At 44.6% G+C, this 24,948-nt stretch overlaps 1 protein-coding gene across 1 annotated transcript in view; it reads left to right on the forward strand.

The window, feature by feature from the left end:
• PM20D1 (peptidase M20 domain containing 1) overlaps window positions 1-24,948 on the forward strand; it is an 81,515-nt gene that overhangs the window by 46,543 nt on the left and 10,024 nt on the right. Inside the window, exons 7-11 of the mRNA XM_056558025.1 lie at window positions 485-560; window positions 3,642-3,703; window positions 7,365-7,443; window positions 11,981-12,052; window positions 12,871-13,036. Coding sequence (XP_056414000.1) covers window positions 485-560; window positions 3,642-3,703; window positions 7,365-7,443; window positions 11,981-12,052; window positions 12,871-13,036 — 455 coding nt within the window. The remainder of the gene's footprint in view (window positions 1-484; window positions 561-3,641; window positions 3,704-7,364; window positions 7,444-11,980; window positions 12,053-12,870; window positions 13,037-24,948) is intronic.

The raw sequence follows: 24,948 nt of genomic DNA on the forward strand, positions 1-24,948 counted from the left end.
TTATAGTTTTCAGTGATGGTTTTATCTAATTTTCCATTTTACTATTTAAATCTTAGAACAATCCAGAAGTCCTGAAGTCTTCATTCTGGCCACTAAGCTAATAGGCTGACACTTTTTGTAAAACTTTTTACTGAAAACTTTTCCTTACTAATATCACAGACATGAAAACAATAAAAACATGGCACCAGTATGTGAATGACCTGACCCCATCCTATTTACAATAGGTCATGGTAAGAGATCACAGTTTTCCCCACCCTGCACAATGACCTTTACAGAGGTCACAGAGCATGCCTGGAAAATTATCACATTAAAGTCAGTAGGTCCTTTCTAGCATATTGTTCTGTGTCCATGGGGCTTGCTGTAAAGTATATCTCGAATTGCTCTGCAGAAAGCACAGGAAATATGGCTGCTCCCAAACAACAAATGAAAGAATTTGTACATTTTGCAATGTAGCCTTATATATATTTTTTTCAAACCTGCACAGATTGGAGAGAAATCCAATGCCAAACATGTTTGGTAAAGGTCCAGAGGCATCCATGTTTGAGCAGCTGGCAGGAGAGGTAACTATTTACTTTTAATTCTGATATTTTTCAGTGAAATGACAGATTTTGGAATTTAAATGGCATTTTCAAATTTGATTTTAGTTTTAGTATCTTATGATGAAACACATTTTAAGAGGCGCAGTAGAACATCTGCTAGTCTATTCAACCTGACAACTTTTGCACCCCCTCTAACAAAGCTGTAAGGAAAAACTTGTTTTGTAATACTGCTTCTACTTACTATGATAAGGCCTCGAGATTTATCAAAACCTGTGCAGAGGAACAGCGGAGAAGTTGCCCTTTGCAACTTATTAGATCGTTTCTTTCATTTTTAAAAAGGCCTCTAAAAAATGAAAGCTACAATATTAGTAAGTGCTATGGGCAACTTGTCCATTGTTCCTCTGCACGGGTTTTGATTAATCTCCTATGTCTTCACCTGTCCTCAGGCATGTTCTTCCTAACTATCATTCAAAGTTGTCTGGGATAAGACAAAAAGGTATACTATTTTTCAATAAACTGTGCCACTCTTGTACATTTACTTTTTTTACAGTAGTAATCCAACTGAGTTCCATTGAACTTAACAAAAAACAAAGTTGTTCTGCACCTTCAAATGACATAAAGAAATGCATGGCTGCAACACAAAGACACAATACAACAGCAAATGCTATGACATATAAACATAATATATATATATATATATATATATATAACAGGAGAATACAGCAGCACACTGCTAGCACAAAGATAAAACATGAAATGCTATATTGCTACAATGCAAAAAATGCAAAAATTAGGTACTTATCTCACAATTTGGTGGCCAAATAGTTTGGACCATCCCACCACGATAAGGTGATCCCTACACTGTGAATATGCCTCTGTGCAATCAGTTTAACAGGCTTGCAAGGTCTGAAACATCCAGCACCTTATACAGCACCTAATAGAGATGGGTGGGGTGCAGGAGCAACATGGAGGTAGCCACTCCCCCATATGTATAACACAAACAACGATAAGTTGGCCAGCACATACTGATACCAAAACTACTGCATGGACCTGGCATACAGGTGCACGCTGCTAGGCTCAATATACATAAACAGGAGAATACAGCAGCACACTGCTAGTACAAAGATACAGATAAAACATGTGAATATGCCTCTGTGCAATCAGTTTAACAGGCTTACAAGGTCTGAAGGTGCTGGATGTTTCAGACCTTGCAAGCCTGTTAAACTGATTTTACAGAGGCATATTCACAGTGTAGGGTCCATCCCAATGAGGTCACCTTATTGTGGTGGGATGGTCCAAACTATTTGGCCGCCAAATTGTGAGCTAAGTACATAATTTTTGCATTTTTTGCATTGTAGCAATATAACATTTCATGTTTTATCTGTATCTTTGTGCTAGCACTGTGCTGCTGTATTCTCCTGTTTATGTATATTCAGCCTAGCAGCGTGCACCTGTATGTCAGGTTCATGCAGTAGTTTCGGTATCAGTATGTGCTGGCCAACTTATCCTTGTTTGTGTTATACATATGGGGGAGTGGCTACCTCCATGTTGGCTCCTGCACCCAACCAATCTCTTTTAGGTGCTGTATAAGGTGCTGGAAGTTTCAGACCGTGCAAGCCTGTTACACTGATTGCACAGAGGGTAAATTTAACAGTGTAGGGTCTGTCCAAACGAGGTCACCTTATCATGGTGGGATGGTCCAAACTATTTGGCCGCCAAATTGTGAGCTAAGTATCTCATTTTTGCATTTTTTGCATTGTAGCAATATAGCATTTCATGTTTTATCTGTATCTTTGTGCTAGCAGTGTGCTGCTGTATTAGCCTGTTTATGTATATTCAGCCTAGCAGCGTGCACCTGTATGCCAGGTTCATGCAGTAGTTTCGGTATCAGTATGTGCTGGCCAATATATAGATAGATAGATAGATAGATAGAGATAGAGATTTATATAGAGATATAGATTTATATATATATATATATATATATAGATATAGATTTATATATATATATATATATATATAGATATATATATAGATTTATATATATATATAGATATATATATAGATTTATATATATATAGATATATATATAGATTTATATATATATATATATATATAGATTTATATATATATATAGATTTATATATATATATAGATTTATATATATATATAGATTTATATATATATATATATATATAGATTTATATATATATATAGATTTATATATATATATATATATATATATATATAGATTTATATATATATATATATATAGATTTATATATATATATATATAGATTTATATATATATATATAGATTTATATATATGTAGATTTATATATATATATAGATTTATATATATATATATAGATTTATATATATATATATATATAGATTTATATATATAGATTTATATATATATATATATATATAGATTTATATATATATATATAGATTTATATATATATATATAGATTTATATATATATATATAGATTTATATATATATATATAGATTTATATATATATATATATATATAGATTTATATATATATATATAGATTTATATATATATATATATATATAGATTTATATATATGAGAGAGTAAATAAAGCAGGAATGCAGTTTAAAATAATAATTTTTTAAGTTCACATGTCTTTGCAGAGTGCTATATTTTGTGTTTGGGGGGAATTTATTGTTGTAGGTGAACGATTTTTGTCCACCTTTATTTTGTGTGGTACTAATGTGTACATGAGCCAAATTTATTAAACGATCGCAGGGCATTTGGTAAATTGTGCGCAGGTACATATTTCCTGAAAGTTCACTTCACTACATAATTTTTTATGGTTTACACGTTGCACAGAATTTTGCGCCTTTTAACCCATTGTGATAAATTTTTCTGCTTATTGATCCAATGTGACTTAATTCCAAAACTATGTGAAACCAATAATAAATTCCCCCATAGAGTGGCTCGCAGTGTTTCTGAAAAAAAAAAAATAGACGCTTTTCTGTATAATTGACTTATCATCTCAGGCAGTGAATCCGAATGACAATTTGTTTGCCTGATGATTGTATATATAATGTGCTATCCTTCTGTGTTACAGTTTGCATTTCCACTTAATGTCATGATGGCGAACCTGTGGCTCTTCTCTCCAATCATCAGTAGGTAAAAAGCCTTAATTTTTCATTTAATTCTGGAGATGTTATGACTAGAAGACACCTATTCTGCCACGTTTTAAATAATAATAATAAAAAAATAATAATAATAAAAATTGCTTTTATTGAGTCAAGCAGTTGTACCAACCCATAGAATAAAGTGTTATTGTCCCTGTCATTAAACAAAAAAGCTCCTGACAGGTCAATAGTTTTGATTGGTCAGGGTCTCGGTGCTGAGAGATGTGTACGGTTATGCGCTTCACTCTCCATCTCTCAGCAATCTCCATTTAGCTTCACTCAAAACCCCACCTCTTCCTTTGCCAGACCACTAATACAGTATACTCTCACACACACACATATATATATATATATATATATATATATATATATAATTACCGTTAATGATGTTTCCGAACCTTGTGTTATGAAAGATTAGGCAATAGTGGAGCATGATGTTTTCTATAATTACAATTATGGCATGAGAAGACGCCAATCTAATATCTAAGATCAGGTGAGGCCTTAATCATTTTTAGCTAAACCACTTTTAAAGTGGTATTCCCATCTCAAAGATTGTAATTTAAGGGGTACTCCGGTGGAATTTTATATTTTATTTTTTAAATCAACTGGTACCAGAAAGTTAAACAGATTTGTAAATGACTTCTATTAAAAAATCTTTACCCTTCCAGTACTTTTTAGCAGATGTATGCTATAGAGGAAATTCTTTGCTTTTTGAATGTCTTTTTTTGTCCTGTCCACAGTGCTCTCTGCTCACAACTGATGCCCGTATCAGGAACTGTCCAGAGCAGGAGAAAATCCCCATAGCAAACCTGTGCTGCTCTGACAGAGGTGTCATCAGAGAGCACTGTGGACAAGACAAAAAAAGAAATACAAAAAGAAAAGAATTTCCTCTGTAGCATACAGCTGCTAAAATGTACTGGAAGGGTAAAGATTTTTTAATAGAAGTAATTTACAAATCTTTTTAACTTTCTAGGGCATCAGTTCATTTAAAAAGAAAAAAAAAGTTTTCCACTGGAGTACCCCTTCAATTTTAAAGTCCATGTAAAAAATAAACCTTATTGCAAATAGTTATAATTAACTTTCTTGCATCCTTTTAAAGATATGGGCCTTTGTCTCCTTGCCTTATTGCAGTTGTCTAGGCTACCATACACTGGTTTGCATCTCTTGTGCAGTGGTCAGGTTAACATCATTCACTCGCCTGGCACCTGTGAATGCAAAAGCCCTTATCTGTATGTTTACTTGACTAGTGACTAGTGACTAGTGCCTGATTACTGGGGGAGGGGACGCTCTCCAGCACAGCCCTGCATACAATATCTGAGCCTCCATCCTGTGTAAAGCTGCATTCACACAGCCGTCTAGACCCGCCCCGTTCTTCTCCCATCAAAAATAAAAATGGGTTTTAAAAAAACGGATGCAAATGGATGTTATCCATTTGAATCTGTTTAGATCCGTTATTCTTTAGTTAATAAACCAAAAAAGTTAAGTAAACACTGATGAAAATACAGATTGAAAAAATGGATGCAAAAGGATGACATTAAAGGCTCATCCTTTTTCCATAGACTTCAATGTTAAATTTACTGTATCCGTTTTTTTGACGGAAGAAAAAATACAGCATGTGCCATTTATTTTGCCATTAAAAAAATGAAAGGAGTGCAGACTGGTACAAACGGATGTAAACGGATTGTAAAAACATCCCATTGACATGAATAGGATTTTTTAAAAACAGTTTTTAATCCGTTTACAACCTGCAAGAACGGAACCGAAACGGGGATATAAAAACGGGGACAGACAGCCGTGTGAATGCACCCTAAGAAAGAGGAGCTAGTGAGGGGAATAAAGGGAAGTGTGTGTCTGTGTCAGTTTGTGTATGTATGTGTGTGTTGTGTGTGTATGTGAGTGTGCACTTTATTATCTTTACTGGATTTCTGTTTCTGACCATTTGAGTGGACACATGCACATTTGTGGCCTGCTGGAGGTCATTTTGCAGGGCTCTTGCAGTGCTCCTTCTGCTCTTTGCACAAAGTCAGAGGTAGTGGTCCTGCTGCTGGGTTGTTGTCCTCCTACGGCCTCCTCCATGTCTCCTGATGTACTGGCCTGTCTCCTGGTAGCGCCTCCATGCTCTGGACACTACGCTGACAGACACAGCAAACCACCTTGCCACAGCTCGCATTGATGTGCCATCCTGGATAAGCTGCACTACCTGATCCACTTGTGTGGGTTGTAGACTCCGTCTCATGCTACCACTAGAGTGAAAGCACCACCAGCATTCAAAAGTGACCAAAACATCAGCCAGGAAGCATAGGCACTGAGAAGTGGTCTGTGGTCACCTTCAGAACCACTCCTTTATTGGGGGTGTCTTGATAATTGCCTATAATGTCCACCTGTTGTCTGTTCCATTTGCACAACAGCATGTGAAATTGATTGTCAATCAGTGTTGCTTCCTGAGTGGATAGTGTGATTTCACAGAAGTGTGATTGACTTGGAGATACATTGTGTTGTTTGTGTTCCCTTTATTTTTTTGAGCATTATTTATTGTGAAACATTTTATTTTGACATTTTTTACTTATTCATTTTTTTTTCGATTTCAGCAGTTGCTTTGGTATCCCAGCTGTGATTTAACAGCTGCCTCCCACTGTCAATTCCATTGGCTCTGTTACTGAGCACCTTCAGTTGTTAGGATGTATGGATGTGTCTTGTTGTGTGAATAGATTGGGGGAGGGGGGATTAATCACATCCTTCATTTTTTGTTAAAAGTTTTTACAGCTGCTTCTCATAAAAACATGATAAAAAATGCATACTTTTTTATTTTATTTTAATGCATATTTTCTGCAGTTCTCTAACACAAATGTGGGAACGCAGCCTGAAGATTTTTACCTTGAGTTAATCGTTTATCAAGATCTGATATGTGTTTAGGTGTTTAAGTTAAAGGGGTTGTCCTGAGAAAAATAATGTATCGCATAAGTGTCTTATGACTGGGGGGGTCAAACTACTGGGGCACCGGCTCTCAGAGCGACTGAGTGCTGATTGACAAAGACTTTAAATTGTTCACTTGGTCTCCAAATTCCCACAATCGAGCATCTGTGAAATATTTAGGAAAGATCTAATGCATTGGATCCCCACTTATAAACTTCTTGGAACTTCTAAAATATTGTATCTGCTGCCATATACCACAGACACCTTTTAGGGTACGTTCACACAAGGGGATCCCCAGCGCGTATAACACTGCGGATCTGCTGCTGAAGGACCGCTGTATGCTGCCTTTACAGGTGTGTGCTAGGTGCGGCAATACGCCGCTATGAGCAAACACACTGAGATGTGCGATATACTCGCACATCGTGGCAGCTCTCGGCCTAGCTCATTGAGCAGGGGGAGCGGCCGTGATGTGTGCAAGTACACCGCGCATGCACAGCGACTCTCACATCGCTTTAGTGTGTCTGCTTGTAGCGGCGTAATGCTCCGGCATAATACGCCCTGGGGATCCGCTCGTGTGAACGTACCCTTAAAGGTCTTGTGAAGCCTGTTCTTTAATAAATAGCACAAGGGGGACCTATGCAAAATTAGCCTTGTGGTTTTAATATTATGGCTGTGTATTATGGATAGGTGAACATTTAAAAAGGAGCATATTAAAATGTCTTTTTTGTTTTATTTTTTAGAGTGCTAGAGCAGACTCCATCTAGCAATGCTATAGTGCGGACAACAACTGCAATAACCATCATAAATGCTGGAGTAAAGGTACTATGCCATATATTATAGCACTTTTTTGAAGCAATTAAATTTTCATGAGACTAATGGAATATGAAGTGGGAGCCTATATTACAGTGCTTATGTCCCTATTGCCATTGTGTTATGTAGAGAATGTAGAAAGCAGACCAAGATCAGCTCAGCAATAAATCTTAGTGTGTGTGTGTGTGTGTGTGTGTGTGTGTGTGTGTGTGTGTGTGTGTGTGTGAAAAATATAAAACAAAGTAAAAAAAGAAATTATAACAAAATGAAAATAGGTGCCCAAAATAACAGCTTCTCATCCATCTACAGGGAAATGACTGGGCACAATACAAATAAGTAGTTTAGCAGCACTTTGTGCTATTTAAAAGAACTTTAAAAAAAATAATAATAATTAAAACACACTTTTTTCTGTTTTCTTTTTTTACATTTTTGTAGTATAATAAAAATAAAAATTAACAGAAACATTTGAAGTATCACAGAATAAATAGAGCAAAGATACAGTCATGGCCGTAAATGTTGGCACCCTGACATTTTTCTAGAAAATAACTAAACCAAAAAAGGAGGACAAAAAGCAAATTGGACATAATGTCACACCTAACTCCAAAAATGGGCTGGACAAAATTATTGGCACCCTTTCAAAATTGTGGATAAATAAGATTGTTTTAAGCATGTGATGCTCCTTTTAAACTCACCTGCGACAAGTAACAGGTGTGGGCAATATAAAAATCACACCTGAAAGCAGATAAAAAGGAGTGAAGTTCACTTAGTCTTTGCATTGTGTGTCTTTGTGTGCCACATGAAGCATGGACAACAGAAAGGGGAGTAGAGAACTGTCTGAGGACTTGAGAACCAGAATTGTGGAAAAATATCAACAAGTCCATCTCAAGAGATCTAGATTTGCCTTTGTCCACAGTGCGCAACATTATCAAGAAGTTTGCAACCCATGGCACTGTAGCTAATCTCTCTGGGTGTGGATGGAAGAGAAAAAATAATGAAAGGTGTCAATGCAGGATAGTCTGGCTGGTGGATAAGCAGCCCCAAACAAGTTCCAAAGATATTCAAGCTGTCCTGCAGGCTCAGGGAGCATCAGTGTCAGCGCCAACTATCCGTCAACATTTAAATGAAATGAAACACTATGGCAGGAGACCCAGGAGGACCCCACTGCTGACACAGAGACATAAAAAAGCAAGACTACATTTTGCCAAAATGAACTTGAGTAAGCCAAAATCCTTCAGGGAAAACATCTTGTGGACAGATGAGATCAAGACAGAGCTTTTTGATAAAGCACATCATTCTACTTTTTACCGATAACGGAATGAGGCCTACAAAGAAAAGAACACAGTACCTACAGTGAAATATGGTGGAGGTTCAATGATGTTTTGGGGTTGTTTTGCTGCCTCTGGCACTGGGTGCCTTGAATGTGTGCAAGGCATCATGAAATCTGAGCATTACCAATGGATTTTGGGTCGCACTGTACAGCCCAGTGTCAGAAATCTGGGTTTGTGTCCGAGATCTTGGGTCTTCCAGCAGGATAATGACCCCAAACATACGTCAAAAAGCACCCAGAAAGGGATGGCAACAAAGCGCTGGAGAGTTCTGAAGTGGCCAGCAATGAGTCCAGATCTAAATCCCATTGAACACCTGTGGAGAGATCTTAAAATTGTTGGGAAAAGGCGCCCTTCCAATAAGAGAGACCCGGAGCAGTTTGCAAAGTGGTCCAACATTCTGGCTGAGAGGTGTAAGAAGCTTATTGATGGTTATAGGAAGCGACTGATCACCAAAGGGTGTGCAACCAAATATTAAGTTAAGGGTGCCAATAATTTTGTCCAGACGATTTTTGGAGTTTGATGTGACATTATGTCCAATTTGTTTTTTTTCCTCCCTTTTTTGGTTTAGTTCCAATAAGCACAAAGGGAATAAACATGTGTATAGCTAAACGTGTTACTGCAATCCTTTTCTGTGAGAAATACTTAATTTTCTTGAAAAATGTCAGGGGTGCCAACATTTACGGCCATGACTGTATTTGAATAAACCATTAAAAGCAAACATTATAGCTGACAAATCTGCATGTACTAAAAGAAAAGGAGGAGAATGGGACAGGGGGGAGGAGGAGAATGGGACGGAGGGGAGGAGGAGAATGGGACAGGGGGGGAGGAGGAGAATGGGACAGGGGGGGGAGGAGGAGAATGGGACAGGGGGGAAGGAGGAGAATGGGCAGGGGGGGAGCAGAATGAGCAGGAGGGGAGCAGAATGGGCAGGGGGGGGGGGAGGAGAATGGGCAGGGGGGGGGGGAGGAGAATGGGCAGGGGGGGGGAGGAGAATGGGCAGGGGGGGGGGAGGAGAATGGGCAGGGGGGGGGAGGAGAATGGGCAGGGGGGGGGGAGGAGAATGGGCAGGGGGGGGGGGGGAGGAGAATGGGCAGGGGGGGGGGGGAGGAGAATGGGCAGGGGGGGGGGGGAGGAGAATGGGCAGGGGGGGGGGAGGAGAATGGGCAGGGGGGGGGGAGGAGAATGGGCAGGGGGGGGGGGGAGGAGAATGGGCAGGGGGGGGGGGGGGAGAATGGGCCAATGGGTTGGAATGTGACATGGGGGGAATGTGATATGAGAGGAGAATGTGGCTGGGGGAGGGGGGGAATGTGACAGAGGGGAGATGTGAAATGGGCGGTGGGCATAAAATGGGTGGATAGATGTGAAATTGAGGAGATTGGACATGAAATGGGGGGATTTCACCATTTATTTATTAAATTGCATCGCATATCTAAATCGCAATATTTATTTAGGCCCATAATCGCAATTGCACGTTTTCCCCATATCGTGCATCCCTAATATATATCATTTTCACGTGTATTGCATTTCCTGGTTTTGTTCCTACCAATGAGCTCCCTCTGGTGTCACTTTTATGAATTGCATCCCTGCAGTCTCTTCTCCCTATATCTAGGAGGGGAGCCTTCCAACTGAAGTTGGGGGGGGGGGGGATCAATTTAATCTTAACACAATTTTGGTAGTACTTTTGTACTCCACATGACTTTTACCTCGGGTCCACAAGGTTCCCCGGGTTACTCCCTTAGGGACGGAGTTATGGTCCTTCCCTCTGTTTCTGAGCATTGGGACTTCAGGACTGTCTGGACTGTGTGTCCTCCTCTGGCACTTATTTCCCACCTCAGGGACTGCTTTGGTACGTCCCTATAGTATCCCTTTAGCATCTGTATCCCTGTATCCCCCAATGAAGATTTTTTTTGTACTCCCCATAAAATCTCTTTCTCATAGCCTTTATTTGGGGGGGGGGGGGGGGCGGGGGGATGAGTTAAACAGATTTGTAAATTACTTCTATTAAAGGAGTACTTCGGCGCGCACTTTTTTCCTTTTATCCTCTCCGGGCTGCAAAATAAAAGAAAACACACTTTCTCTTACCTGCCAACGAGCCCCCGGAGCTCCGGTACACTCCGGTACAGGTGTTCGGTCCCCGGTGTGTATTCTTCTTACTTTCTGTTAGCCCGGCACGTCACACGGAGCTTCAGCCTATCACCGGCCGAAGCGATGTCCTGCCTCGGCCAGTGATAGGCTGAAGCTCCGTGTGACGTGTCGGGCTAACAGGAAGTAAGAAGAATACAGCCCGGGGACCGAACACCTGTACCGGAGTGTACCGGTGCTTCGGGGGCTCGTTGGCAGGTAAGAGAAAGTGTGTTTTCTTTTATTTTGCAGCCCGGACAGGATAAAAGGAAAAAAGTGCGCGCCGGAGTACTCCTTTAAAAAATCTTAATCCTTCCAGTACTTATCAGGTGCTGTTATGATCCACAGGAAGTTCTTTTGTTTTTTAATTTCCTTTCTGCCTGACCACAGTGCTCTCTCCTGACACCTCTGTCCATGTCAGGTACTATCCAGAGCAGGATAGGTTTTCTATGGGATTTGCTCCTACCCTGGACAGTTCCTGAAATGGACAATGGTGTCAGCAGAGAAGAGCACTGTGGTCAGGCAGAAAGCAAATTCAAAAAGAAAAGAACTTCCTGTGGATCATAACAGCACCTGACAAGTACTGGAAGGATTAAGATTTTTTTTATAGAAGTAATTTACAAATTTGTTTAACTTTCTGGGACCAGTTGAGTTAAAAAAAAAATAAATAAATAAAGAAAAAGTTTTCCAGTGGAGTACCCCTTTGTCTCCTTAGTAACCATAACAGCATGTGACCTGGCGCCATTTAATTTAATGGGTTTACCAGTCCTCATTAATTAGATATGAATTTTTTCATGCAGGTGACATAATGGAAGAAAATAATCTGAATGGATTTATGTGGGTGCTGTTGTACCTGGTGAAATCATAAAATGACCTTTTTTTTGGTAATGGATTCTGGATAGTTGTATTAATATTTAATGGGTCAATCAGGTTTTTTGTTAGTTAAAATAGCACATAAGGTTATCCTGGACATTAAAATCAACTGCTGAATCCTATAGGAAAAAGCCAATGACATAGTGACATATAAATTGTATAAAAAATAAAACATCTGAATATTTTTATGCAGTTTAACAGCGTGTGTATATGTTTTTATTTAGTCAAATGTAATTCCTCGAATGGCAAGAGCTACTGTCAACTTCCGACTTCACCCAGCTCAAACAGTTGAGGAGGTAAGAAATGGCCCATTTGCAGCATAGATGTAAGTGATTGCTGGATGCCCTTTCACATGTTTAAAGGGGTTATCCAGAAAAAAACGTTTATATATCAATTGGCTCCAGAAAGTTAAACAGATTTGTAAATTACTTCTATTAAAAAATCTTAATCCTTTCAGTACTTATGAGCTGCTGAAGTTGAGTTGTTCTTTTCTGTCTAAGTGCTCTCTGATGACACATGTCTCGGGAACCGCCCAGTTTAGAAGCAAATCCCCATAGTAAATCTCTTCTACTCTGTGCAGTTCCAGAGACAAGCAGAGATGTCAGCAGAGAGCACTGTTGCCAGACAGAAAACCACAACTCAACTTCAGCAGCTGATAATTATTGAAAGGATTAAGATTTTTTAATAGAAGTAATTTACAAATCTGTTTAACTTTCTGGAGCCAGTTGAGATATATAGAGATATATTAAAAAAAAAGTTTTTTTTCCTGGAATACCCCTTTAAGGTATTGCAGGAAAAGACCATCCTGTACAGTGCACCATCCAATTTAACATTAAATTTGTTTATCAACGATTGTAAAAACCACTTAGATGCCACAGCTGGCAATGGTGCAGGATTATATGGCTGAATTGTGGAGTCAGTAAACAACCTAATGAGGTAGAGGAGTGATAGATAAGCAGTGCTCCTTTAACAAAAATGAAAACTTTTATGTGACAATCAGAGCAAATATGCTAAGGGGGATTATACCAAGAAAAAAAATGTAAACAACCTCTCCCCTTCTCTGAATGTGTAAATATTCTTTTAATGTGCCCATCAGCCATTTGTTACTTTGCAGGCATTGGACATAGTGCGGAACACCATACATGACGAAAGAGTGGAAATTTCAGTTCTCGACTCATTTGATCCTCTGCCCATTAGCCCCTATGATGAAGCAAACTTTGGGTTCCAGACTTTGCAACGAACAATTCATTCTGTCTTCTCAGCAGCCCCAGTTGCCCCAGGTATGATTGTGTATGCATATAATAATATGTAATAATAAAAAACCTTAGTCTTGGCCGCCATTTTTTGACCACCATGAGTTCTGTGAAGAGTACCAGTATCTATCTATTTGTTTATCCCAGTCATGATTTTGGTGGGGCATAGCATGGCAAAGAGGGTGTGGCTTATTCATTTATGCATCATGCTGCGATTAGTACCCCCTAAGCTATCTACTGTTTACTGCTACTCATTTTTTTGGAGTGACCACAGTGAAGAAATTGCTCTTAATTGATTAGTCTTGTGCGTTAGCTATTTAATGACCTTCATCTAAACTAGGGCAAAGAAAATGTAAAGTAGAGCATAAAGACCAATCACATATGTTACGCCGAGCGCTCCGGGTCCCCGCTCCTCCCCGGAGCGCTCGCTACACTCTCTCCGCTGCAGCGCTCCGGTCAGATCCACTGACCCGGGGCGCTGCGATTCTGCTTCCAGCCGGGATGCGATTCGCGATGCGGGTAGCGCCCGCTCGCGATGCGCACCCCGGCTCCCGTACCTGACTCGCTCTCCCTCGGTCCTGTCCCGGCGCGCGCGGCCCCGCTCCCTAGGGCGCGCGCGCGCCGGGTCTTTGCGATTTAAAGGGCCACTGCGCCGCTGATTGGCGCAGTGATTCCAATTAGTGTCTTCACCTGTGCACTTCCCTATATCACCTCACTTCCCCTGCACTTCCCTGCCGGATCTTGTTGCCATTGTGCCAGTGAAAGCGTTCCTTGTATGTTCCTAGCCTGTGTTCCAGACCTCCTGCCGTTGCCCCTGACTACGATCCTTGCTGCCTGCCCCGACCTTCTGCTACGTCCGACCTTGCTTCTGTCTACTCCCTTGTACCGTGCCTATCTTCAGCAGCCAGAGAGGTTGAGCCGTTGCTAGTGGATACGACCTGGTCACTACCGCCGCAGCAAGACCATCCCGCTTTGCGGCGGGCTCTGGTGAAAACCAGTAGTGACTTAGAACCGATCCACTAGCACGGTCCACGCCAATCCCTCTCTGGCACAGAGGATCCACTACCCGCCAGCCGGCATCGTGACAGTAGATCCGGCCATGGATCCCGCTGAAGTTCCTCTGCCAGTTGTCGCTGACCTCACCACGGTGGTCGCCCAGCAGTCACAACAGATAGCGCAACAAGGCCAACAGCTGTCTCAACTGACCGTTATGCTACAACAGTTACTACCACAGCTTCAGCAGTCATCTCCTCCGCCTGCTCCTGCACCTCCTCCGCAGCGAGTGGCCGCTCCTGGGCTACGCCTATCCTTGCCGGATAAATTTGATGGGGACTCTAAGTTTTGCCGTGGCTTTCTTTCCCAATGTTCCCTGCATCTGGAGATGATGTCGGACCTGTTTCCCACTGAAAGGTCTAAGGTGGCTTTCGTAGTCAGCCTTCTGTCCGGAAAAGCCCTGTCATGGGCCACACCGCTCTGGGACCGCAATGACCCCGTCACTGCCTCTGTACACTCCTTCTTCTCGGAAATCCGAAGTGTCTTTGAGGAACCTGCCCGAGCCTCTTCTGCTGAGACTGCCCTGTTGAACCTGGTCCAGGGTAATTCTTCCGTTGGCGAGTATGCCGTACAATTCCGTACTCTTGCTTCAGAATTGTCCTGGAATAATGAGGCCCTCTGCGCGACCTTTAAAAAAGGCCTATCCAGCAACATTAAAGATGTTCTGGCCGCACGAGAAATTCCTGCTAATCTACATGAACTTATTCACCTAGCCACTCGCATTGACATGCGTTTTTCCGAAAGGCGTCAGGAGCTCCGCCAAGATATGGACTCTGTTCGCACGAGGCGTTTCTTCTCCTCGGCTCCTCTCTCCTCTGGTCCTTCAATCTGTTCCTGTGCCTCCCGCCGTGGAGGCTATGCAGGTCGACCGGTCTCGCCTGACACCTCAAGAGAGGACACGACGCCGCATGGAGAACCTCTGCCTGTACTGTGCTAGTACCGAACACTTCCTGAGGGATTGTCCTATCCGTCCTCCCCGCCTGGAAAGACGTACGGTGACTCCGCACAAAGGTGAGACAGTCCTTGATGTCTACTCTGCTTCTCCACGTCTTACTGTGCCTGTGCGGATGTCTGCCTCTGCCTTCTCCTTCTCTACCGTGGCCTTCTTGGACTCTGGATCTGCAGGAAATTTTATTTTGGCCTCTCTCGTCAACAGGTTCAACATCCCAGTGACCAGTCTCGCCAGACCCCTTTACATCAATTGTGTAAACAATGAAAGATTGGACTGTACCATACGCTTCCGCACGGAGCCCCTTCTAATGAGCATCGGATCTCATCACGAGAGGATTGAACTTTTGGTCCTCCCCAATTGCACCTCGGAAATTCTCCTTGGACTTCCCTGGCTTCAACTTCATTCCCCAACCCTGGATTGGTCCACTGGGGAGATCAAGAGTTGGGGGCCCTCTTGTTCCAAGGACTGTCTAAGACCGGTTCCCAGTAACCCTTGCCGTGACTCTGTGGTTCCCTCAGTAACCGGTCTCCCTAAGGCCTATATGGACTTCGCGGATGTTTTCTGCAAAAAACAAGCTGAGACTCTACCTCCTCACAGGCCTTATGATTGCCCTATCGACCTCCTCCCGGGTACTACTCCACCCCGGGGCAGAATTTATCCTCTCTCTGCCCCAGAGACTCTTGCCATGTCTGAGTATGTCCAGGAAAATTTAAAAAAGGGCTTTATCCGTAAATCCTCCTCTCCTGCCGGAGCTGGATTTTTCTTTGTGTCCAAAAAAGATGGCTCCCTACGTCCTTGCATTGACTACCGCGGTCTTAATAAAATCACGGTTAAGAACCGCTACCCCCTACCCCTCATCTCTGAACTCTTTGATCGCCTCCAAGGTGCCCACATCTTTACTAAATTGGACTTAAGAGGCGCCTATAACCTCATCCGCATCAGAGAGGGGGATGAGTGGAAAACGGCGTTTAACACCAGAGATGGACACTTTGAGTATCTGGTCATGCCCTTTGGCCTGTGCAACGCCCCTGCTGTCTTCCAAGACTTTGTCAATGAAATTTTTCGTGATCTGCTATACTCCTGTGTTGTTGTATATCTGGACGATATCCTAATTTTTTCTGCCAATCTAGAAGAACACCGCCAGCATGTCCGTATGGTTCTTCAGAGACTTCGTGACAATCAACTCTATGCCAAAATTGAGAAATGTCTGTTTGAATGCCAATCTCTTCCTTTTCTAGGATATTTGGTCTCTGGCCAGGGACTACAAATGGATCCAGACAAACTCTCTGCCGTCTTAGATTGGCCACGCCCCTCCGGACTCCGTGCTATCCAACGCTTTTTGGGGTTCGCCAATTATTACAGGCAATTTATTCCACATTTTTCTACCGTTGTGGCTCCTATCGTGGCTTTAACCAAAAAAAATGCCGATCCCAAGTCGTGGCCTCCTCAAGCGGAAGACGCCTTTAAACGACTCAAGTCTGCCTTTTCTTCGGCTCCCGTGCTCTCCAGACCTGACCCTTCCAAACCCTTCCTATTGGAGGTTGATGCCTCCTCAGTGGGAGCTGGAGCTGTTCTTTTACAAAAAAATTCTTCCGGGCATGCTGTCACTTGTGGGTTTTTTTCTAGGACCTTCTCTCCGGCGGAGAGGAACTACTCCATCGGGGATCGAGAGCTTCTAGCCATTAAATTAGCACTTGAGGAATGGAGGCATCTGCTGGAGGGATCAAGATTTCCAGTTATTATTTACACCGACCACAAGAACCTCTCCTACCTCCAGTCTGCCCAACGGCTGAATCCTCGCCAGGCCCGGTGGTCTCTGTTCTTTGCCCGATTTAATTTTGAGATTCACTTTCGTCCTGCCGATAAGAACATTAGGGCCGATGCTCTCTCTCGTTCCTCGGATGCCTCAGAAGTTGAACTCTCTCCGCAACACATCATTCCACCTGACTGCCTGATCTCCACTTCTCCAGCCTCCATCAGGCAAACTCCTCCAGGAAAGACCTTTGTTTCTCCACGCCAACGCCTCGGAATCCTCAAATGGGGTCACTCCTCCCATCTCGCTGGTCATGTGGGCATCAAGAAATCTGTGCAACTCATCTCCCGCTTCTATTGGTGGCCGACTCTGGAGACGGATGTTGTGGACTTTGTGCGAGCCTGCACTATCTGTGCCCGGGATAAGACTCCTCGCCAGAAGCCCGCTGGTTTTCTTCATCCCCTGCCTGTCCCCGAACAGCCTTGGTCTCTGATTGGTATGGATTTTATTACTGATTTACCCCCTTCCCGTGGCAACACTGTTATTTGGGTGGTCGTTGATCGATTCTCCAAAATGGCACATTTCATCCCTCTTCCTGGTCTTCCTTCAGCGCCTCAGTTGGCTAAACAATTTTTTGTACACATTTTTCGTCTTCACGGATTGCCTACGCAGATCGTCTCGGATAGAGGCGTCCAATTCGTGTCTAAATTCTGGAGGGCTCTCTGTAAACAACTCAAGATTAAATTAAATTTTTCTTCTGCATATCATCCCCAGTCCAATGGACAAGTAGAAAGAATTAACCAAGTCTTGGGTGATTATTTGCGACATTTTGTTTCCTCCCGCCAGGATGACTGGGCAGATCTCCTTCCATGGGCCGAATTCTCGTATAACTTCAGAGTCTCTGAATCTTCCTCCAAATCCCCATTTTTCGTGGTGTACGGCCGTCACCCTCTTCCCCCCCTCCCTACCCCCTTGCCCTCTGGTCTGCCCGCTGTGGATGAAATTTCTCGTGACCTTTCCATTATATGGAGAGAGACCCAAAATTCTCTCCTACAGGCTTCATCACGCATGAAGAGGTTCGCGGATAAGAAAAGAAGAGCTCCTCCCGTTTTTTCCCCTGGAGACAAGGTATGGCTCTCCGCTAAATATGTCCGCTTCCGTGTCCCTAGCTACAAGTTGGGACCACGCTATCTTGGTCCTTTCAAAATTTTGTGTCAAATTAATCCTGTCTCTTACAAACTTCTTCTTCCTCCTTCTCTTCGTATCCCTAATGCCTTTCACGTCTCTCTTCTTAAACCACTCATCCTCAACCGTTTTTCTCCCAAATCTGTTCCTCCCACTCCTGTTTCCGGCTCCTCGGACATCTTCTCTGTCAAAGAGATCTTAGCCTCTAAAAAGGTCAGAGGGAAAACTTTTTTTCTAGTGGACTGGGAGGGTTGTGGTCCTGAAGAGAGATCCTGGGAACCTGAGGACAACATCCTAGATAAAAGTCTGCTCCTCAGGTTCTCAGGCCCTAAAAAGAGGGGGAGACCCAAGGGGGGGGGTACTGTTACGCCGAGCGCTCCGGGTCCCCGCTCCTCCCCGGAGCGCTCGCTACACTCTCTCCGCTGCAGCGCTCCGGTCAGATCCACTGACCCGGGGCGCTGCGATTCTGCTTCCAGCCGGGATGCGATTCGCGATGCGGGTAGCGCCCGCTCGCGATGCGCACCCCGGCTCCCGTACCTGACTCGCTCTCCCTCGGTCCTGTCCCGGCGCGCGCGGCCCCGCTCCCTAGGGCGCGCGCGCGCCGGGTCTTTGCGATTTAAAGGGCCACTGCGCCGCTGATTGGCGCAGTGATTCCAATTAGTGTCTTCACCTGTGCACTTCCCTATATCACCTCACTTCCCCTGCACTTCCCTGCCGGATCTTGTTGCCATTGTGCCAGTGAAAGCGTTCCTTGTATGTTCCTAGCCTGTGTTCCAGACCTCCTGCCGTTGCCCCTGACTACGATCCTTGCTGCCTGCCCCGACCTTCTGCTACGTCCGACCTTGCTTCTGTCTACTCCCTTGTACCGCGCCTATCTTCAGCAGCCAGAGAGGTTGAGCCGTTGCTAGTGGATACGACCTGGTCACTACCGCCGCAGCAAGACCATCCCGCTTTGCGGCGGGCTCTGGTGAAAACCAGTAGTGACTTAGAACCGATCCACTAGCACGGTCCACGCCAATCCCTCTCTGGCACAGAGGATCCACTACCCGCCAGCCGGCATCGTGACAACATAGCTGTTTCATTTTCCAAAAAAGCATGCAGAGATCTGAATACTATATGCAACTCCTCCACTTTTCATAAATTTCTGTTTTGTACTGAGCACGTATTCATATACAGTCATGGCCGTAAATGTTGGTACCCCTGAAATTTTTCTAGAAAATGAAGTATTTCTCACAGAAAAAGATTGCAGTAACACATGTTTTGCTATACACATGTTTATTCCCTTTGTGTGTATTGGAACTAAACCAAAAAATTGAGGAAAAAAAGCAAATTGGACATAATCTCACACCAAGCTCCAAAAATGGGCTGGACAAAATTATTGGCACCCTTTCAAAATTGTGCAAAAATAAGATTGTTTCAAGCATGTGATGCTCCTTTAACCCCTTAAGGACTCAGCCCATTTTGGCCTTAAGGACTCAGACAATTTAATTTTTACGTTTTCATTTTTTCCTCCTCGCCTTCTAAAAATCATAACTCTTTTATATTTTCATCCACAGACTAGTATGAGGGCTTTTTTTTTGCGCGACCAGTTGTCCTTTGTAATGACATAACTCATTATATCATAAAATGTATGGCGCAACCAAAAAACACTATTTTTGTGGGGAAATTAAAACGAAAAACGCAATTTTGCTAATTTTGGAAGGTTTTGTTTTCACGCCGTACAATTTATGGTAAAAATGACGTGTTCTTTATTCTGAGGGTCAATACGATTAAAATGATACCCATTATTATATACTTTTATATTATTGTTGCGCTTAAAAAAAATCACAAACTTTTTAACCAAATTAGTACGTTTATAATCCCTTTATTTTGATGACCTCTAACTTTTTTATTTTTCCGTATAAGCGGCGGTATGGGGGCTCATTTTTTGCGCCATGATCTGTACTTTTTTTTGATACCACATTTGCATATAAAAAACTTTTAATAAATTTTTTATAATTTTTTTTTAAATAAAATGTATTAAAAAAGTAGGAATTTGGGACTTTTTTAATTTTTTTTCGTTCACGCCGTTCACCGTACGGGATCATTAACATTTTATTTTAATAGTTTGGACACTTACGCACGCGGCGATACCAAATATGTCTATAAAAAATGTTTTTTACGCTTTTTGGGGGTAAAATAGGAAAAAACGGACGTTTTACTTTTTTATTGGGGGAGGGGATTTTTCACTTTTTTTTTACTTTTACTTTTACATTTTTTTACATTTTTTTTTTACACTTGAATAGTACATAGAGGACATAGAACAGATCAGTATTATCGGTCATCTCCTGCTCTGGTCTGCTCGATCACAGACCAGAGCAGGAGACGCCGGGAGCCGCACGGAGGAAGGTGAGGGGACCTCCGTGCGGCGTTATGAATGATCGGATCCCCGCAGCAGCGCTGCGGGCGATCCGATCGTTCATTTAAATCGCGAACTGCCGCAGATGCCGGGATCTGTATTGATCCCGGCACCTGAGGGGTTAATGGCGGACGCCCGCGAGATCGCGGGCGTCGGCCATTGCCGGCGGGTCCCTGGCTGCGATCAGCAGCCGGGATCAGCCGCGCATGACACGGGCATCGCTCCGATGCCCGCGGTTATGCTTAGGACGTAAATGTACGTCCTGGTGCGTTAAGTACCACCTCACCAGGACGTACATTTACGTCCTGCGTCCTTAAGGGGTTAAACTCACCTGCGGCAAGTAACAGATGTGGGCAAAATAAAAATCACACCTGAAAGCAGATAAAAAGGAGAGAAGTTCACTTAGTCTTTGCATTGTGTGTCTGTGTGTGCCACACTAAGCATGGACAACAGAAAGAGGAGAAGAGAACTGTCTGATGGCTTGAGCACCAAAATTGTGGAAAAATATCAACAAACTCAAGGTTACAATTCCATCTCCAGAGATCTAGATTTGCCTTTGTCCACAGTGCGCAACATTATTGTTACGCCGAGCGCTCCGGGTCCCTGCTCCTCCCCGGAGCGCTCGCTCTGCACTGACACTGACACTGCCGGCGGGGATGCGATTCACAAGCGGGACGCGCCCGCTCGCGAATCGCATCCCAAGTCACCCACCTGTCCCGGCCCCCGGCTGTCATGTCATGGCGCGCGCGGCTCCACTCCTTAGGGCGCGCGCACACGCCAACTCTCTAAGATTTAAAGGGCCAGTGCACCAATGATTGGTGCCTGGCCCAATCTGCCTAATTAGCTTCCACCTGCTCCCTGTCCATATTACCTCACTTCCCCTGCACTTCCTTGCCGGATCTTGTTGCCTTGTGCCAGTGAAAGCGTTTAGTGTTGTCCAAAGCCTGTGTTCCAGATCTCCTGTTATCCTCTGACTACGAACCTTGCCGCCTGCCCCGACCTTCTACTACGTCTGACCTTGCCTCTGCCTAGTCCTTCTGTCCCACGCCTTCTCAGCAGTCAGTGAGGTTGAGCCGTTGCCGGTGGATACGACCTGGTTGCTACCGCTTTGGGGCGGGCTCTGGTGAATACCAGTAGCAACTTGGAACCGATCCACCGGCACGGTCCACGCCAATCCCTCGCTGACACAGAGGATCCACATCCAGCCTGCAGAATCGTAACCGTAGATCCGGCCATGGATCCCGCTGAGGTGCCGCTGCCAAGTCTCGCTGACCTACCCACGGTGGTCGCCCAGCAATCGCAGCAAATTGCCCAACAAGGACAGCAGCTGTCACAGTTGACCGCCACGTTACAGCAACTTCTGCCACTGCTACAGCAGCAACCATCTCCTCCGCCAGCTCCTGCACCTCCTCCGCAGCGAGTGGCCGCTCCTAGCCTCCGCTTGTCCCTGTCGGACAAATTTGATGGGGACTCTAGACTCTGCCGTGGCTTCTTGTCTCAATGTTCCCTACATATGGAGATGTTGTCGGACCAATTTCCTACAGAACGGTCTAAGGTGGCGTTCGTAGTGAGTCTTCTGTCTGGAAAGGCCTTGTCTTGGGCCACACCGCTCTGGGACCGCAATGATCCTGCCACAGTCCAGTCCTTCTTCGCTGAAGTCCGTAGTGTCTTCGAGGAACCAGCCCGAGCTTCTTCTGCCGAGACTGCCCTGCTGAACCTGGTCCAGGGTAATTCTTCAGTAGGCGAGTACGCCATCCAATTTCGTACTCTCGCTTCCGAATTATCTTGGAATAACGAGGCTCTCTGCGCGACCTTTAAAAAAGGCCTATCCAGTAACATCAAGGATGTGCTGGCCGCACGAGAGATTCCTGCCAACCTGCAAGAACTTATCCATTTAGCCACCCGCATTGACATGCGTTTTTCTGAGAGACACCAGGAGCTCCGCCAGGAAAAAGACCTTGATCTCTGGGCACCTCTCTCACAGTATCCTTTGCAATCTACCCCTGTGCCTCCCACCGAGGAGGCTATGCAAGTGGATCGGTCTCGCCTGACCCATGAAGAGAGGACTCGCCGTAGGGATAAAAATTTATGTCTGTACTGCGCCAGTACCGAACATTTCTTGGTGGATTGCCCTATTCGTCCTCCACGTCTGGGAAACGCACGCACCCAGCTCACGTGGGTGTGGCGTCTCTTGGTACAAAGTCTGCTTCTCCACGTCTCACTGTGCCCGTGCGGATTTCTCCTTCTGCCAACTCCTCCTTCTCAGCCGTGGCCTGCTTGGACTCTGGTGCTTCTGGAAATTTTATTCTGGACTCTTTGGTGAATAAGTTCTGCATCCCGGTGACCCGTCTCGTCAAGCCGCTCTACATTTCTTCGGTCAACGGAGTGAAGTTGGACTGTACTGTGCGTTACCGCACAGAACCCCTCTTAATGTGCATTGGACCCCATCACGAAAAGATTGAATTTTTCGTCCTTCCCAACTGCACCTCTGAAGTCCTCCTCGGTCTGCCATGGCTCCAGCATCATTCTCCCACCCTTGACTGGACCACCGGGGAGATCAAGAATTGGGGCCCTGCTTGCCGCAAGAAATGCCTCACGTCTGCTCCCAGTCCCGTCAGGCAAGCCTCAGTGCCTCCTCCTACACCTGGTCTCCCCAAGGCCTATCAGGACTATGCTTTGCCTCCTCATAGCCCCCGTTCTGGTAACACTCTGCCCCGTGCCAAGCTTCACCCTCTGCCCTCCCTCCCCATTCCCACTCCTTCTGAACTGCCTGCCTTTGATGAGGAAACCCTACAATCGCTCCCAGTGTCCTCGTCCCACGTGAAGCAATTACCGGACAAAAAAAAGGGGGAGACCTAAGGGGGGGGTACTGTTACGCTGAGCGCTCCGGGTCCCTGCTCCTCCCCGGAGCGCTCGCGGCGTTCCTCTCTCTGCAGCGCCCCGGTCAGATCCGGTGACCGGGAGCGCTGCACTGACACTGCCGGCGGGGATGCGATTCGCATAGCGGGATGCGCCCGCTCGCAAATCGCATCCCAAGTCACTCACCTGTCCCGGCCCCCGGCTGTCATGTCCTGGCGCGCGCGGCTCCGCTCCTTAGGGCGCGCGCGCCAGCTCTCTAAGATTTAAAGGGCCAGTGCACCAATGATTGGTGCCTGGCCCAATCTGCCTAATTAGCTTCCACCTGCTCCCTGTCCATATTACCTCATTTCCCCTGCACTTCCTTGCCGGATCTTGTTGCCTTGTGCCAGTGAAAGCGTTTAGTGTTGTCCAAAGCCTGTGTTCCAGATCTCCTGTTATCCTCATTGACTACGAACCTTGTCGCCTGCCCCGACCTTCTGCTACGTCTGACCTTGCCTCTGCCTAGTCCTTCTGTCCCACACCTTCTCAGCAGTCAGCGAGGTTGAGCCGTTGCCGGTGGATACGACCTGGTTGCTACCGCCGCAGCAAGACCATCCCGCTTTGCGGCGGGCTCTGGTGAATACCAGTAGCAACTTAGAACCGGTCCACCGACACGGTCCATGCCAATCCCTCGCTGACACAGAGGATCCACATCCAGCCTGTCGAATCGTAACAATTATCAAGAGGTTTGCAACCCATGGCACTGTAGCTAATCTCCTTGGGCGTGGAAAAATTGATGAAAGGTGTCGATGCAGGATAGTCTGGATGGTGGATAAGCAACCCCAAACAAGTTCCAAAGTTATTCAAGCTTTCCTGCAGGCTCAGGGAGCATAAGTGTCAGCAGAAACTATCCATCAACATTTAAATGAAACTCTACAGCAGGAGACCCAGGAGGACCCCCACTGCCGACACAGAGACATAAAAAGGCAAGACTACATTTTGCCAAAAAGAACTTGAGTAAGCCAAAATCCTTCTTTGAAAACATCTTGTGGACAGATGAGACCAAGATAGAGCTTTTTGGTAAAGCACATCGTTCTACTGTTTACCGAAAATGGAATTGGGCATACAAAGAAAAGAACACAGTACCTAGAGTGAAATATGGTGGAGGTTCAATGATGATTTGGGGCTGTATTGCTTCCTCTGGCACTGGGTGCCTTGAATGTGTGCAAGGCATCATGAAATCTGAGGATTATCAACGGATTTTTGGTCGCACTGTACAGCCCAGTGTCAGAAAGCTGGGTTTGCCTCTGAGATCTTGGGTCTTCCAGCAGGACAATGACCCCAAACATACATCAAAAAGCCCCAAGAAATGGATGGCAACAAAGCGCTGGAGAGTTCTGAAGTGGCCAGCAATGAGTCCAGATCTAAATCCCATTGAACACCTGTGGAGAGATCTTAAAATTGCTGTTGGGAAAAGGCGTCCTTCCAATAAGAGAGACCTGGAGCAGTTTGCAAAGGAAGAGCGGTCCAACATTCTGGCTGAGAGGTGTAAGAAGCTTATTGATGGTTATAGGAAGCTACTGATTTCAGTTATTTTTTCCAATGGGTGTGCAACCAAATATTGAGTTAAGGGTGCCAATAATTTTGTCCAGCCCATTTTTGGAGCTTGGTGTGACATTATGTCCAATTAGCTTTTTTTCCTCCCTTTTTTGGTTTAGTTCCAATACACACAAAGGGAATAAACATGTGTATAGCAAAAC

Source organism: Hyla sarda, chromosome 2, assembly GCF_029499605.1.
Source record: "Hyla sarda isolate aHylSar1 chromosome 2, aHylSar1.hap1, whole genome shotgun sequence".
Lineage (NCBI taxonomy): Eukaryota > Metazoa > Chordata > Amphibia > Anura > Hylidae > Hyla > Hyla sarda.